The sequence below is a fragment of the Bipolaris maydis genome, assembly GCF_028858645.1.
Source record: "Bipolaris maydis strain C4 unplaced genomic scaffold PSV08scaffold_13, whole genome shotgun sequence".
NCBI lineage: Eukaryota > Fungi > Ascomycota > Dothideomycetes > Pleosporales > Pleosporaceae > Bipolaris > Bipolaris maydis.
Genome location: NW_027093869.1, coordinates 476,311 through 493,034, shown reverse-complemented (window position 1 = coordinate 493,034; position 16,724 = coordinate 476,311). Strand labels below are relative to the sequence as shown.

The window sequence follows — 16,724 nt, the reverse complement described above, 5'->3', positions numbered from 1 at the left end:
TGGTTTATTTTCTACGTACTGATTAAAGCTAGGCCGAGCGACCCAAATATCAAGCTAAGGCCTACGAAACGTGGCGATGAAACAGAAGCCCACTCAGACGTTCGATTGCTGATAGCATCGCATGTCGTTTCTACGATGATTCGGAAGAAAAGGTTGGCTGGATGGTTTACTTCGATGAATACCCTAGAGAAGCCTTGGTGGATGGAATGAAGGCCACAGTAAAGGCGCGCTCAAAGCCTAGAAGCGAAACATATCCTTGTATCGATTCGTACCTTGAAGGAGAAGAAGAGGGATCGGATAACCACGTAGCCTTATGAAACATATCCACAGTCGAGACCTGCAGCCTCTTCCACGTGCATATAGAAATGCCCCGCACTTGTCTGCAACGCTGGCAAACCATTCTTGCTTCTACTAGCAAACACACCCACGCCACCGTTCTGTTAATTCTTCTCTGATCATCTTACACCCAGCATGTGCTCTATCCAAATCACTACATATCTTAACTGTCGCCGAAACCCTCAACATCAAGTGAGAGGGGATTATCTCCGGTGTGATACAGCACGACAACGTCAAGATCAGACGCTGTGCATGCCCCCAACTTTACAACTCAGAGACTTGCCTCTCTCTCTTGACGCTCAGGATACGAATGTAGGTGGGAGATGCCCTACATGCGATGCAAGGACGCCGTCCAATTCATCGGACTGAGTTCGGTGAGTACCCCAACCAACCCTCTTACAACGCTCACGAGCAAGGTTGCATGCTTTACCATGAAGTTGTTCAAATTCACTATTTTGTTACTTTATTAGCTAGCTCACTTTCAGTTGCAGCATGACATACAATTTACCGTCCTTTTTAGAGACTTTGTATACTTCGTAGGGTATCTTAGCCTTGTCGATGGTCGGATTTGTGTTACAATGTAGATCAAGGACGATGTGCATCTTAGAGGAGTTGTTAGCGGCCATTAAATGAGAGTAGTAGTCATTTCCCAGCTCGTAGCTGATTTGAGAAAAGAAACTCTTATTAATCGCGCTTTCCTCGAGCTCGTATGTGACTTGGAAGCGGAGCACAACTCGCTTCGGTATGGTGCGCTCCTCCATCACGTCGGTACGGTCTTGCGAGTAGGCTGCACAGCACTTTGGCATGAGCCAGCCTGGCCCGTAGAGAGTCCAAGCAATAGGAGCTTCCGCTATAGTATTCCCTTGTGTATAATAGTAATGTAGTTGGAAAGCGGACGCGTTGTGTAAATGATGCTTGCGCGGTCAGGGGCGGTGTGGAGAGGCGTCAACGTGCGATCGTTTGAAGTACAAAGTATCGTCGTTAGTTGTTGCAGATCTATGACGAGTTAGCAAATATTCCCTAGTAAAAGCGCAGAAAAACTTGCTCTATAATGTTGGTTGCATGTGGTTGTAACGATGGTGCATGGGAAGATGCCAATGCCGGCATGTTCTTGGCATAGGGTACTGACCTTCGCCACGCCTAGTGCGATGTGTTAAGGTACCTGAACAAAATTAGGTATTTTGACTTCCAAATTTCACGAGGCGCTGTCATGTTCTTCAGCTTGAACTATTGTGTTCGGATTTAAGACTAGGCTTCTTGGTTGTCTCTTGCACTGCACCTATGTAATTACGTGGATGTTGACACCTTGCCACCAAAGTTACGACAGCTCTTCTTTGTAGCAGAAGCGAGCCCGAACTCTCACAGAGCTACCACAATACACAAACTGCCATTGCAACCTCTTGCTCATATCTAGCTAAGTCCTAGACTTATTAAGTTATCTCACTAGGCATACGATCTGCTGGAGCCACGTGATAGCATAGCCACGTGATAGCATAGCCACGTGACAGTTTACGAGTAGGAGTTACGGCGCAGCGTCTGAGGAAAAATGACTCCAGCTTTGGTGAGAGTAGTAGAACGAAAAAATCGATTTCTCACTAAAACAGTGTCTCACTACTCCACCACCCTGAAGTATGGCGAGCTGGGGCAAACTTATATAATAGAATCCAAGAAAAATAACTACCTCCGCGTATTTTTAAGAATGCGCATTGCATGCAAAGTATCCTCTAGACAAACAGGGGCACCTACTCTTTTTTAAGCGTTTTCACGCCAAGATCGCCCTTTTTGACAGAGAAATGCAAAAAAAATCTACCACAATATATCCGTTATATAGCAAATATCCACCTCCTACATCGCGCTGTCCAATATCTAATGGTGGTGGAAATGTAATGTGAGGTAGGAAAAAACCAGCTGTCACCAAAATCTTGCGCGGCTCCCACCAAAGCACGAATCATTTCTCCTCAAACGCTCTGCGGAGCCAGCTACTCGTAAGCTGGCACGTGCTTATGCTATCACGTGCTTGACTTATCACGTGGGTAAGGCGCAGCGTCTGACTAGTGAGATAAAGACTTTTAGATAGCATCGCCTTAAGTGTAGTCGGCCGCAGGGCTGCGAGTGGCGATCAACTCATGCGGAGTGTCAACATCTGTCGGTACTTTTAAGCGAATTCGTCCAGTTACGGCTATCGCTGCTGCTCGCCGACACGACTCTACACGTCCCTGAAACGCGCTTGAACTACGGAGTCAGCAGCCAGCTGTGCATAGCGTGGCTTTATCTCACTAGTCAGACGCTGCGCCGTATCCACGTGATAAGTCAAGCACGTGACAGCATAAGCACGTGCCAGCTTACGAGTAGGAGTACGGCCACCGCCCACGCAATCCAGCCAGGTGGTTCGTGCACGGCGTCTGATTAATGAGATAAGCGTAGCTACGTGATGGAGCGGCGTGGCGCGGCTCCCGCAAGCAAGCTTGAGGACAGGCGCTGCCACGTACTGTCAGCGCGCTTACTGAAGGAGCTGGCCAGTACCCTTGGACCTTGGAAGGACTAGTAACTCATCTCTTTGAATTATTGCCACGAAAATACGCTGACAGATAAGTAGTGGCAAACGAGGCCGCGCTCCCATGCAACCGACAAAACCGGAAAATCAAAACAACCGGGCTCATCCCACCAAAACCTACCATCCGCAACGCGAAATATCTCTACAACTACGTAACGTGCATCCCTTCGTACCGGAACAACCGGTGTGGCGGAACACTATTTCTTGGGCAGGTAAACAAGAGGCAGAAACGCTTTTAGATACATGCTCCAAATCTCTTATCGATTTTCCTTGCCTATATCCTACACACAGCTAACGTTCAGATAGAAAAATACACAGCGGTGTGGGTATATGTCGTCAATACGCCGGCGGCAACATTTCGTGTCTCAACTAGCACGTCAGCCTACGCAACTATTCTACTCTGAACTCTGTTGTCGGTGATCTTCGGCGATCATCTGAGTATCGAAGTTTCAGATCGTTGTCTCCAAATACTAGATAATGATCTGTGGTGGTGACCAGAAAGTTTCTCCGTCGCTAGAGCGATTGGCAAAATCCGCGATGAGAAGTTAGCGCAACGAGCCCAGCTTTGTCATCTGTAATCTATATTCACGTGACTCTTTTCTTAGCCAGTCATCTATTGTCAGCACAACATGAAGAACATCTACTATTGGGACATGTACACAGTAGAGGAAGCTGTGAAGTATACAACAGCAACCATGGACCCCGCCAGTCGGGCACTTGCCCATGAATTGCCTCCTAAGTTGCGCAAGAACATCTCTGCTCGAGCTAGACATGGTTGATTGATTGATTGATTTATTAGTCCTAATGTCCATCCCTAAGACCCGGGACGCACCCCGAGACGAGACGGTTTTGCACTTCGGACCTTCGGAACATCGAACGCGCAACTTAATAAAACTGTGATGAATGTACATAGATCTATACTATTACTGCTTCAGCAGGACAGCCTTCGAGCAAGATCTCTGCAAAATTGAACATGTCGCTGATCTTTTCCTCAAGACGGTTCGTCCCCTCTTTACTATTCGACCCCTGTCCAAACACGACGTTACATCTCCATTATATATTCGGATATCTACAAAAGAAGCACAGGTATTAGAAATAGTTGTCTCAGAGTTTAGCACTGCTAAATGGTCAAGATTGTGAATGCCGGCAGTTTCGCCGTGCGGAGAAGGAAACGAACAGAAGCCTCCCTAGGTAGCGAGATACATGTAACCATGTTGAAATGATGACATAATGCCGTAATATATTCGTGCTCTATTCCCAATTGATCAGTGTATCTAAAAATAGGTGTGGCGCTTGTTGTGGGTCTTCAAACGAGAACGAGTGCGGAGTCGCTCGCAGTACTCTCCATCACCGCGCCCATGGCCGACCTTCGATGCAGAACAAGGCCCAAAGCCAGCAATACCTGACACTGTGCGAAGAGAGTGCCCTCGTCAAGTTCATCTTACACATGTCAGATCTCGAACGGCCCGTGTGAATCAAACACACTCCCTCGCTCGCCTTCATCGCTACCCACGGCCGACCCGCGACGAACAGACCCTCCAAACCCCCAGGCAAAAACTGGACAAAGGCCTTCGAGAAACGCCGCCCAAAGACGGCAGCGAGACGCGCCACGGCGCTAGACTGGAACCGCCACGAGAATAACATCGCCGATAAGATGACACATGGGTTCGAGGTGATAGCGAAGGTACTGCGCGCTCCAGCTATCGTAGCAGAGAATGTCTATAACATGTAGGAGATCGGGATCATGCTATCTATGATTGGCTCAGTAAAGGTGCTCGTAGGTAAGGGTGATAATAAATATACATAGGCGCGCGTGTGAAGTGGACCACCCATCGCTGTAACTGGACTGCCTTTCCTACTCCTTGATGGGTTAGTTACAGTGAAACTATTTCCTTGCATGCCTAACTACTACTAACTACGTCGGCCGAATGGCGCCCAGCGCTCTGGATATTACTTAATTCACTTTGTCAATCTGTAGTAAAACAACTGTATTAATTTACGGTAGAGCTGCACGCTTAAAGAGATTGGCAAACTTGGCGGGGTGCGGCGCTCGCTTGTAAACTATTCAAAGTGAAACATAGGCACTGGAAGCACGAATAGACCCATTGTTACTCTTTTATTGCTGTCGAAAGTAGTGGTGTTGAAATGGGGGTCCCGCTTATGGTATATCTCCCGTAGTGCCTAAGTTTAATGACTTATACACGTCTTCAGTACTACCCATAATGCAGGTTTTGCCACGATATGATTCTTCATGGTAAAGCTTCAAAAACGACATCTCTTCCTCCTGGTCCGGTTTGGCTAGTGACAGGCCGTACTTATTCTTCGCATCATTCACGTGCATTAAACCCAATATGTTTGCCCGGATGTCTCTCCATCGCGTGAGGGAGAGGCTAACAGCACTAGCTATGAGCATGTGCCATACATGAACCGATTCGGAACGATCACAGGATACCCAGAACCCACATTCGTTTGGCATGACTTCACGAAGCTCTTCAATAGTCCACGGTACACGTGCACAATTGTCATTGCTACGCCTGTCAATAATCATAATTGCCACTAATCGTGCATCTTGGGTCGTTTCGTAAATAGCCCCAGGCTCACCCTCTGTTGCACAGTTAGCTGGAAATTCAGACTACGAGAGTGAGTCTGCACAGAGAGAACTTATCGCGACCTACCCAAAATCTCAGACACCGTAGAGACCAGATGTTCAACGCTCATGGTACTCTATGCTGACTTGCATGTGCTGCTCGAATGTTATTGAAGAAAGATTGGTGCTTCGCTAACGATCAAGAGAACCCCTCCCTATATACCTATCCATGTGTGCGCTTTGTACATTACTCAGCCTGACGTGCCCCACTCTCATTTATCTCCACGAGCCAATGAAAAACCTGCGGCTAGCGCAATGGTGGGCGTGGGCTTATGCCGCTAGGTAGCATCTTCTCCGCGGCGCAGTACCAGCTATTAATTCCCTTCAAGAATAGCGCGGCTTGACTGCTCATAAATCACCGCTAATACTTCGTATACTTGCGGCTTTTCTATGCAATGTATAGTCGCAGATTATTGAGGAGTTGCTTGGTCGGTTCCGGCACACCAGGATGCCTTTCACGAAGGGATGGACGCTAGAGCGTAAAGATACAATTATCTATTTTAAGTAATGCTTCAACATCCACTTCGTAAACTGCACACAGCCACAATAGTCACCTTTGGCAGCCTAGAGTAAATTACACGCTAGCTGGCTAGTCACATGAATCGTAAGTGCGGGTTCAGTTACGCACCAACCGCATTGGGAAGCTGCATGGGAGGCCGCGGCGCAACAACCACAGTTCCCCCGAAAGCTCCTCCTACAACCCACGCTGTTCAACATCTACCTATGGGTCCAGAATCAGAGCGACGTATTGCCAACGACTCTGCGTCCGGTATGCGGCATTGAGGCTCTTTCGTTGTTCTACGCCTAAAGTCAGCGACAATGCGATTGTCGATAACGACTCCGATGACGCCAACGACAACGGAATCACCATCAAGTATGACTATGCGGCAATGCATACAATGGAGACAGGCATGCCGGATAAGACAGAGTATAGCAAACGATAGCTAACTACCTCTAAAACTAATCCAACGTTCAGATTGATGCCTGATCGCTAATTAGCTCGGTACTTCTTCAGGGAGCGCCCTCTATGTATAGCGATTAAGTTATCACCAAAGTTACCAAAGCAGAGTTGCTCTTGAATGTTAGACCTTTGTTCATGTTTAGGATACGTACATATGCTCTGTAACCAGCACCGATACGTTCATCTGTTATGACCACATCCATGACAAACGTGCTCTCTAAGTTTCAAGCGTCGGATCGGTAAGCACTTTGTTTGTTTGTGCTGCTTCAGTCAATAGTCCCGACGCGTCTAACTACTTCTTGCTCATCTGGAACACTCTCATCAACCGTAATTTCTATGTACGCTTAAGCTTACTGGCCTTGTGTGGACTTATGTATCTAACTAACCAACTAAGTAGTTAACTATACCTCGATTTAGCTTATGTCAAAGCAATGACACGCTGACGCATAAGCAATTCACGAGCAAAGTCCCATTTGATGTAAGCGATCATGAATATCGTTTGATCTCAAGATGTCTCATTAGTAGTTTGAAGGAGAGCCCGCAGTATGTACAACGCATACGGGAATGTGCTATCAAAGTCTGTTCACATGGGAATAATGATTTACCACCATTTGACGAACAGGTGTATCGCGGCTGCCGCTTGCTCACACCACGTAATGATTGGGCGAAACACATCAACGGTCAGAGTGCCCAATTTTCCCAGATTGGCGCGATAAGCTAATTGGACAATGTGAATCAGGCAGACTGCATGGAAAGAAGCGGTGCATACAGCTAGGTTGTGAAGGCAGAGCGCACAGGCCATCGCTAAGGCAATACACACGTAGGTTGCAGCTTTGAGGCTGAACTAAGGTGGTGAGCTGGTCAAGTAGTGGGTTTTTGGATGGAACGGAGGACAAAGTTGGGCCGAGGAGAGGGCGCGCTCGTGGCTGGGTGGTCTTACTGTGCGCCCGCCCGAGTGATGGGTGAGTGTGTTGTAGCTTTACGCCCTGTGATAGACGGAGAACGGGTGAGTGGTAGAAACGGGTAGTGTGTACGTATATGTATGATGGCTGCTCTCGCTCTTGTTAAAGAAGAGGATAGGCAGCACTTGGTATATTCTTTTCGACGGCTTCTTGTGTTTCTCTCCTCTAGCCTTTGAGGATATCGTGCATAGTCTATACGTATAACTCGGATTACTTCTTCTCTATTCACACCAAGGCTCAAAGACGAGAGTCATGACGAGTAAGTCGGTACAGCCGCCCGAGGACGTGGTTAAGCCTGCGCTGCCTGTCTCAGAACCCGTGAGCGAGGCGGCATCCGAGCAGGTGGATGCAGTAGAAGCGGAAAAGTTCCAGCCGGGATGGCGCTTTATAGCTGCTTTTGGTAGTCTGTGTATCATAACGCTAATGGCTGCGTTGGATGCTACCTCCATCTCTGTTGCTCTTCCAGTAAGTTTTGTACAATCTAGAAAGATGCAGAGTATCGGATAACTGAAAATCTCTAGATTATGGCCAGGGCATTGGGCGGGTCTGCTATTGAGGCGTTCTGGAGCGGCACTTCATTCCTATTGACATCGACCGTCTTCCAGCCAGTAATCGGATCGTTTTCGCACATTTTCGGGAGAAAGGCATTGATCTACATCAGTCTTGCATTCTTTCTGGTTGGTTCCATTGTCCCCGCTGTGGCTGACAACTTCACCCTCATCCTGGTCGGGCGGTCTATCCAGGGTATCGGAGGCGGAGGTATCATTTGCCTCACAGAAATGGTGGTTGTAGATACTGTGCCTCTGCGGGAGCGAGGAAAGTGGCTTAGCTTCTTTGGTGCCATGTGGTCGATTGGCACCGTAGCTGGACCGCTTCTCGGTAAGCAATATGCAATGTAGATGCAAAAGGACAGTAGCTAACGACACTAGGCGGTGGCTTTTCACAGAACGTTAGTTGGCGATGGATCTTCTGGATCAACCTCCCATTCATTGGCATTGGCGCTGTAATGATCACCATCTTCCTCAAGCTCAACCAGAAGCATGGGGCTTTCCTAACCAAACTCCGCGAGGTGGACTGGATCGGCATGATACTCTTCCTCGCCTCGACCACTGGCTTCTCAATTCCCGTTACCTGGGGCGGGGTGCAGTATCCGTGGGATTCGTGGCGCACGCTTGTACCGCTTATTGTATGCGGTGCTGGCATGGTTGGCTTTGTCTTGTACATTGAATTTGTGGCTGCCAACCCGCTCATTCGCACATCTGTCTTCAAGAACCGGTCTGCTGCCATTCTCTATACTGCCACGGTAATCCACGGCATTATCTTGTGGGCTATCTTATACTACCTACCGCTGTACTTTGAAGCGGTCAAGGGATTTGGGCCGATTCTTACCGGGGTTGCTCTGTTTCCGTGGACGTTTACGGTGGCTCCAGCTTCGATTGCGACGGGTATTGCTATTGCCATCCTGGGCACGTACCGATGGGCCAACCGGGCAGGGTGGCTCCTTGCTACTGTGGGCATGGGTGTGCTAATAGTAATCAAAGTCGATACGTCGACTCCAGCGTGGATCTTTATCAGTCTCGTTGGTGGGATAGGAACAGGTATCCTGTAAGTGAGATTTTGTGATGAAGAAGAACAAGGGGCCCTAACGATTGCCTAGTTTCCCTGCCATGGCATTGGCCGTGCAAGCCAGCGCGACGGCAGCGGACCAGGCGTATGCTGCCAACATGTTTTCCTTTTTCCGCGCATTCGGCCAGACACTGGGAGTGGCTATTGGCGGAGTCGTGTTCCAGAACCAGATGAAGAAGAAGATGCTGACATTTTCACTGCTGGCCGAATTTGCGGATGAGTATTCTCAGGACGCGGCTGGGCTAGTCCGCATCACCAAGGAGATGCCCGGTGGAGAGATGAAGGACCAACTAAAGGAAAGCTACACGGACGCATTAAAGTACATCTGGATAGTGATGCTGGTGTTCAGTGCGGTGGCCATGATTGGCAGCTGGTTCATCGAGGCTTATGATATGAATGGGGCCATGGACCAAGAGAGGGCGTTTGTCGACAAAGACAAGGTCAAGGATATGGAAAAGAGCGGTAGCCCGTAATGCAGGGGTATAGAACTTGTTTTGGGAGAAGCATCGACAAAGCATCTAGACTTTGATGGGGAACATTTAGAATTAGACGGATATGATATGAAGCGAAGCAGACGCGAAGATTATGAAAAACAAGAGTTTAAATGGATCCAAAATGACAGCAGGGAATGGTTCACGGAGACGCACGGCGTAGAGTTCTGCTACATAAACATGTTCTCCAAAAATGCTCCTGAACGAAGCAGGTTTTATAAGTAAAATGAGACGTAAAGAGTTGTCTGTTCACATCTTAGGTTTCGAACGCACCAGGTAATGAAACCATACTAATTAGTTAATCCAATCATCCACAAAGAGTCGGAAAGCTCTAGCCGGCGTTGACCTAACCATTTTCCGTTTAGTGTCGCATTGCATGGCATATAGAGACAAGAATCTCAAAATACGATACTTAGAGCATCGTTCAATAAACCGGACGACGAAATATAGGGTAAGGTAGTTGCGTAAGCCGAGGTGCCAGTTGAGGCACAAAACATCGTTGCTAGTGTATTAAAGTTATGTAACTTATATAACTAGCCAGATAATCGCCTGTTTTTCTATGTAAGCATCACTTCTATGTGAGATATATAGAAACAAAAATAATAAGGGGTTTTAAGTATGTTTCTATACTAAAGTTTTCAGCCTCGTATTTACTCAACTTAAGGCATAGTGTAAGCCCAGAAGTAGCATGTATAGTCACGTGGTTACTCGCTAATTAATAACATTGTATTTAAACTTGCTCCTATCATGAGACACACAAGAATACACAATACTTTCTACATCCAAAACTGCTTACAAAATATGTATTCCACCTCCTATCACCACATCGGGCCTCGGGCGCTCTCTATGATTCCAGCATTGGATCGACTGGTGTCTGGCCTTCTGGCGCATCCCATTCTGCATAATCTGTGCTGTGCACTTCTATCCCTGTAGGTTTACGCTTCCGGCTATGCCTCCCCGTATCTGCTTGGCCTTCACCTGCAACTGCAACTGCCTTTGGTCGACCGCGCTTTCCTTTGCCTTGAGTAGGAGTTTTGCTTATGATGAGAGTTCAAGTAGTTACCTATATTAAGATAGCTATCTGTTCTACTAGTTACCGTATTTTCATAACATAGTGTCTTGGCAAAGCAAAGTATGCTCATAGCCTATTGTTGAGACATCGATTACAGGCTCTCGTCATGCATCTCGTACAACTATTTACAAACTTGAGGTGATGATGGCATATTCCACACGTTTCACGTTCACCATGCCTGCCATATGTTCGTTCCCATTTATGGTCACATTTGCCGGCGAACCGACTAGTATCCTCGTCTGCGTCTTCGTCGTTAGCAATTGCATACCCTCCGGCTACGGTTGCGAGTCGCATGCGCATATCTTCTAAGATGTCAATGTTAGGATCTAACTCAGGTATTTCACCCTCTTCAGGCATCGCGATTCGGTTGCGTGGGCCATTCCCAGCTTTTCCGTTGGTGAGGAGGCGCCTTTCATCCCACTGAGGGCAGGTGCAGGTCTTCCATAGCGTTGCGCATAGGTAACAAAACTGCGTGCCGCATCGACATCTATCCCACTGTCAGCGATGATTGGATTCATGATCTCTTTCGGTCTTACCGCATATGGTAGCAGCCTGTGGTTAGCTCAACCAATGTTCTACAGTTAGGACATCGCTGCCACTCCTCTTTGTTAGCTACTTCTATCAGTCGCTGTATTGATGGATCTCTTGGGCACACCCCATTGTGTCTTGGATTTTGACAAAGAGCGCAGGTTTCGTTCTGGCAAGCTTGGCATACTGCAGTATCAGCAGTGACATTATCAGGCTTGATAAATTTGGCACAATGTCGGTTACTGCAGTATACAGGATTCGGCGTCGCTAGCTCCATCTGTTTGTCCTCGTATTGTGCTAGCAGTGATGGTGGGCACAGTTGCTTGCAACGAGATATCGGCAAGATTTTGCCGCAGCACCGAGGCGGAAAAAGAGTGGTGTCTGCGAGACTAGTGTGAATTAAGTCATTCAGGCACGTCCTGCAGTAAGCATGAGTGGAGTCGTCTGTCTGACGCTTGCAGCAAAGCTCAAGTGCATCAAAGCGCGGATACGGCTCCATGCAGGCAGAACACAAGATGTGGGTTGCATGCTCGTCGTGATCTGATGAAACTTTTGCCCTTTCTTTGCCTTTTGCCTTGGATTTGGAAGGGCCAGCTTTGCCGTAGAGATTATGGTCCGACGCGGTAGCTAATTCGGTATTGTGTTCAGTGGGCTTGTAAGCATTGATTACTGCCAAAGTCTCCGTCAGCAGGTCCAAATTCTGCGTCGAATTTAGATTCTGGTGATCATCATTGGCCCTCAGTGGTCGCTTCATGTCGTCTCTCTTCGATGAAAGCGATCGCGTAACGTGTTCATCAGCAATACCGCTCAGTCTACACGCGAGATTGTGATCCTCTTCCGCCTGCCTCTCTTCTCGAAGAGATTCAGCAAACACAGCTCGATTGTCTTGATCTTGTCTGAGGAGGTTCATAGCGAAGGCCTGGTCTTGCAGGAGTAACAAGGCGCGTTCCAGTTCATCCTGTAATGTCTTCCAAGCCGTCCACTGATCCCCCTCATCCGACTCTTGCAGTGCCGACTCGACGTCGGCGAGCTGCAACTGAATCGCCAGTTGTGCTGTCTTCGGATGGATGCCTACTATTTCCATGGTTTTTCGTAAAGTTGTATGCTATGATAATTGACGACTGATGAACGTATTTTTTGTTGAGGCGAGACCATGATAGCACTATAGCCGACCTTATCCATGCCCCGCACTTAGTATGTGCACGGACTCAAATGTATGTACTGGATGTGGTCAGTGCATGCAACAGTTCAGCCGATGCAACACCATCAGCCCCACCAAAATTTCAACCCATTACTTTCAACGCGTAATATCTCAACCACCATGACAGCTCTCACCAAAGCGATTGCAGCGATCGATTCGCAAGATGCGGAAGGTCAACTTTCATACCGCGCAGCTGCAAAAAAGTTTGGTGTTGAGCTTACAACATTGACGCGCCGGCACCAAAACAAAACACAGTCACCAGCTGCAGCTGCAGCAAAACGTCAATTACTCACTCCACCACAAGAATCTGAGCTAGTAAAATATATAGAAAAACTCTCAGATCGTGGTCTACCACCTACGCGAGCAATAATAAAAAATTATGTGGCGGTTATTGCAGAATGGGAGCCCTCCAACAGCTGGGTTACTCGGTTTTTGAAGCGCCACAACGATGTAATATGCATCAGAAAAGCCACGGGTATCGACCGCGACCGTCATCGGGCTGACAATCCAGCTAACTACCAATCGTATTTCGATCTCATCTACGCTAAGCTCGATCAGTATTCAATTGAGCCGCATAATATCTACAATATGGATGAGAAGGGCTTCTTACTTGGGCGTATTATGCCATCGAAAAGAATCTTTTCAAAGGAGCTTTGGGAGCAAAAGAAGATCCGCAAGGCCCTCCAAGATGGGAGTAGGGATTGGATCACGATTATTGGGTGTATCTGCGCAGATGGGAGCTCGGTGGATCCTACGATAATCTATGAGGGCACAGATGGCCTTCGCAATGAGTGGCTGCGCGACCTTGAAGCTGGAAAACACCAGGTTTTTTGCTGTAACAGCCCATCGGGCTGGAGTAACAATGACCTCGCGCTGGCTTGGGTTGAACAGGTGTTCGATCGGCTCACAAAGGAGAAAGCAAAACGCGACTACAGGATGCTGCTCGTCGATGGGCATGGTAGTCACCTCACGCCGTCGTTCATCGATTACTGCGATACCCATCGAATACTCCTCGCAGTATATCCACCTCACGCCACCCACAGCCTCCAGCCACTCGACGTTGGCGTGTACTCACCTCTGGCGCTGGCGTACAGCTCCGAGCTCACCAATCTGCTCCACAGCGATCAAGGATTACTCAATATGCAGAAAAGTGATTTCCTCCGCATATTTTGGGCGGCATATACATCTACTTTCACAGCTGACAATATATTGAGTAGTTTTCGAGCCACTGGGATCCATCCGCGCGATCGCGACGTTGTAATAAAACGCTTCAAAACACCACCACCACGAGCCGATATAGATACAGAAATTGGAGAGGCAGGTGATGGAGATAGCTGGAGGCATCTGTCAAAATTATTTGACGCTGCTATGCCGGATACATCAAAAAATGCAGCCAAACAGCTCAAACAGGCGTTCCATTCATTGCAGATCCAAAACGAGCTTTTGCACCATGAAAACGAGGAACTGCGGGGTAGTATTACTACCAGAAAACAGCGCAAATCTGAACGAAAGCTTCTCAACCTGCAGCAGCACGAAGAGTATCACAGTACTGCGGTGGTATGGAGCCCTCGGTCGGTGAGGGAGGCCAGAGCCCGCGAGGCAGCAGAACAACAGCAACACCATGAAAAAAAACTCCAAAAAAACAGCAGAGGGAGGAGCGAGCTGCCGCAGCTGCTTACAAAAAACAGATGGCTCAAGCTGCGCGGGAGCATCGCGCAGCTGCTAGAATGGTGCAGCAGCAGGAGCGTGCCGCGAGGGCTGCACAACTAGCTGCTGCGCGAGCCCAAAAAGCAGAAGATCGCGCTGCTGCAACCGCACAAAAATCTCGCGATAAGCAGAAAATAGCTAAGCGAAAAGCTTCATCAACTCAGAATCAAAAAGTATCAAAGCGGCGTCGTGTTGTGGAGGCTGAAAGTGGTGGTGGTGATGCATCACCACCCGCCAAGCCTCCCACCAAAACCACCACGCGCGGCCGCAGTGTGCGGTTGCCCAGTAAATATTTATAGATATATATCAAATATACGATCATGGCACTACTCCACCAAAAAATCTCGCGATAATACCGTTTTGGTGGTGGTCAAAAGCTTCGTTTTTTGGTGGGCGCCCATTTTGGTGGGGTGTTGCATCGGCTGAACTGTTGCATGCACTGACCACATCCAGTATGGTACATCGCAGCTTGGCTAGCGAGATTTGTCCCCCACCAAAGCACCGAACTGCTTCACCTTCACACAGCTTGACATCAACAAGATTGTAAGTGAATTTTTGAATTTTATATAACAATTCAGGGTCTCATAAACTTCCTCCACGGGTTTGAGGCTTAATTTTGGTCCGTGTTGTGATTCAATTGCATGTTAAAGTTAGTGATATCTTAGAAGAAATCGCCAACTTCAACTCGATTTAACTTGTTCTTCTCACTTTAGCAATTCACAAAACTTAGAGGAGAATTGCTTCGGTGTATGCGAAATGTGTTTCCAGCTTTAATTTACACGTTGTGTTGAGATAAAATTGCATTGCGCAGCGCAAGAGGTCGCATTTTCGGTACTTCGGTGAGGGACAAATCTCGCTAGCCTCCTCATGATTGTATTAATAGGACAAAGACTGATAGAAAGTGCCAGAAGAAAAAGTCACATGATCGACTGGAAAGAAAGTCACGTGAACATTTATCACAAATGACAAAGCTAGGCTTGTTGCGCTGAACTCCCGTTGCGAATCTTGCCAATCGCTTCGGCGACGGAGAAACTTTCTGATCACCATCACAGAGCATCATCTAGTACTTCAAGACAAGGATCTAAAACTACGATACCCGGAGCATCGTTCAGTATCCCCGATGACTGAATTCAGGACAAAATAGTTGCGTAGGCTGAGATGCCAGTTGAGGCACGAAGTGTCGCCGCCAGCGTATTGACCTCCCACAGCCGGACTACTGTGTGTTTCTTTACCTAAGAATTAGTTATGTGTAGGATATATGCAAGTGAAGACAATAAGAGATCATTAATATATTTCCATAAGTTTTTCTCCCTCTTGTCTACTTGCTTAAGAAATAGTGTTCCACTACACCGGTTGTTTCGGTACGAAGGGATGCATGTTAATTAAGAAGAGCCTCTTTTATTATTATAGAGAGTGTGAGGGCGTTATAATATATAACTATATAAGAAGTTAAACAAGAAAGAAGTAGGTACGTTTTTTGGTGTAGTAAAACAAGTTATTTTGGTGGGGGAAATTCTAGCGAGGCCAGACTTATGAACTAGTACTGTAAGTAGTTACTTAAACTGTGAAGCAAGGTTTGGGAATCACTGTGCCATAGCCTTTGCTGATAGCGCGGGGTCGCTTGTTGTTACTCACGTTGTTATTGGAGCCAAGAGCCGCAGGCTTGAACTGAGGCCGAACTGACACCAAATCACCAGACTCCACACCCGATTCAGCCGATCATCATGTGGTATCTTGGTGTGCATGATCGGCCTCAAAGTGTGCATCACTGCGATCAAAGGCATGCATTCGCTGAGGTCTGGCTCGCTCGTTGCAGAACAGGAAAGCGGCGGACACGATACAGCAGGCTACGTACTTTAGGTTGCTGATTGTCCACCCATATAGCAAGATACTATTCTCCTCTTTCACCTTTGCCACTTCTTTGTGGCGCTGTACTGCTACGTCACGACCATATGCTGACACTCTTGGTCACTCTTACAGCAAGTAAGTGGGACAAAGGATGCGACTTAAAACGCAGCCCCGCAATCCTTCCACCCTCGCCGTAATCGCGTGCCAGGAGATCACTACCTCTTGGCATTACTGAGCAATTGAGTAAACTAGAGCACGGCAGCATACACAGCAATCGGCAGCGAGCCCTTATGGCTCATTTTTTTTAACCGAATAGCTAAGGCAATAGTAAATTCCACCCAGTAACTTACCTGCAAAGTACTCTGTTCACAGCACAGTGCCTCTTATCTATGTATAAGAGTGACATTACAGGGGAATCTCAGCCGTTCTGAACGAAGTATGTACGTAAAGAGTTTAGGTTATGTGTTGGGTTGCGATTTACGACGCTGAACAGCGCTCTGCCTGTGAATGGAGTCTATGCCAGCCTTCCCACCATCGCATCCAGTAAGGTGCTTTTTCAAATAAAATACGAAGGGAGTATTATGCTTGCAGGGTGGTGGGCTGTTACTGCACCTACATCTTGCTGTGGGTTCAAATGCTCGCTCAGAACACTGAGGAAAGCGTGGAAGATTCGTAGAAACCACAGGAAGATCTGAGAAGGAACTTCCGCTTAATTTAAAGCCTAGCATTGGAGCTGTTGCATGGTGGTGTGATTTTCTTTTGTGGCGCCTGGTACGCGCCGTAGAGTGGGG

The 16,724-nt window shown here is 47.7% G+C and overlaps 4 protein-coding genes across 4 annotated transcripts; 1 reads left to right on the top strand and 3 right to left on the bottom strand.

The window, feature by feature from the left end:
• Nucleotides 1-517: 517 nt before the first annotated feature.
• Nucleotides 518-1,381, bottom strand: PSV08DRAFT_12796 (uncharacterized protein). The gene is made up of 2 exons (XM_066091818.1): nt 838-1,381; nt 518-786 (listed from the first exon to the last, which is right to left on the bottom strand). The coding sequence occupies exons 1-2, from the start codon at nt 1,140-1,142 to the stop codon at nt 636-638; spliced, it is 456 nt and encodes a 151-aa protein (XP_065948306.1). The 5' UTR covers nt 1,143-1,381; the 3' UTR covers nt 518-635.
• Nucleotides 1,382-4,865: 3,484 nt separating this feature from the next.
• PSV08DRAFT_404486 (uncharacterized protein) lies at nt 4,866-5,663 on the bottom strand. Its single transcript, XM_066093687.1, has 3 exons — nt 5,566-5,663; nt 5,354-5,494; nt 4,866-5,293 (listed from the first exon to the last, which is right to left on the bottom strand). The coding sequence occupies exons 1-3, from the start codon at nt 5,606-5,608 to the stop codon at nt 5,049-5,051; spliced, it is 429 nt and encodes a 142-aa protein (XP_065948305.1). The 5' UTR covers nt 5,609-5,663; the 3' UTR covers nt 4,866-5,048.
• A 2,049-nt stretch (nt 5,664-7,712) lies between these two features.
• Nucleotides 7,713-9,691, top strand: PSV08DRAFT_365056 (major facilitator superfamily domain-containing protein; the record flags this gene model as incomplete). Its single annotated transcript, XM_066093075.1, has 4 exons — nt 7,713-7,925; nt 7,982-8,339; nt 8,390-9,065; nt 9,118-9,691. The coding sequence occupies 4 exons, from the start codon at nt 7,713-7,715 to the stop codon at nt 9,557-9,559; spliced, it is 1,689 nt and encodes a 562-aa protein (XP_065948304.1). The 3' UTR covers nt 9,560-9,691.
• Nucleotides 9,692-10,602: 911 nt separating this feature from the next.
• Nucleotides 10,603-12,315, bottom strand: PSV08DRAFT_325999 (uncharacterized protein). Its single transcript, XM_066092703.1, has 2 exons — nt 11,186-12,315; nt 10,603-11,136 (listed from the first exon to the last, which is right to left on the bottom strand). Exons 1-2 carry the CDS (start codon nt 12,259-12,261, stop codon nt 10,716-10,718), a joined length of 1,497 nt encoding a protein of 498 aa, XP_065948303.1. The 5' UTR covers nt 12,262-12,315; the 3' UTR covers nt 10,603-10,715.
• Between the last annotated feature and the right edge of the window lie 4,409 nt (nt 12,316-16,724).

What these genes read in the sequence shown, in the direction of transcription:
- PSV08DRAFT_12796 (XM_066091818.1), bottom strand. Translation starts at nt 1,142, where the DNA reads ATGCCAAAGTGCTGTGCAGCCTACTCGCAAGACCGTACCGACGTGATG. An exon ending in TCTAAAAAGGACGGTAAATT is followed by an intron (nt 787 to 837) that starts GTATGTCATGCT and finishes GTAACAAAATAG; the next exon opens with TGAATTTGAACAACTTCATG.
- PSV08DRAFT_404486 (XM_066093687.1), bottom strand. Translation starts at nt 5,608, where the DNA reads ATGAGCGTTGAACATCTGGTCTCTACGGTGTCTGAGATTTTGG. An exon ending in TACGGTGTCTGAGATTTTGG is followed by an intron (nt 5,495 to 5,565) that starts GTAGGTCGCGAT and finishes ACTGTGCAACAG; the next exon opens with AGGGTGAGCCTGGGGCTATT. An exon ending in TGAAGTCATGCCAAACGAAT is followed by an intron (nt 5,294 to 5,353) that starts GTGGGTTCTGGG and finishes ACATGCTCATAG; the next exon opens with CTAGTGCTGTTAGCCTCTCC.
- PSV08DRAFT_325999 (XM_066092703.1), bottom strand. Translation starts at nt 12,261, where the DNA reads ATGGAAATAGTAGGCATCCATCCGAAGACAGCACAACTGGCGATTCAG. An exon ending in ACAGGCTGCTACCATATGCG is followed by an intron (nt 11,137 to 11,185) that starts GTAAGACCGAAA and finishes ACAGTGGGATAG; the next exon opens with ATGTCGATGCGGCACGCAGT.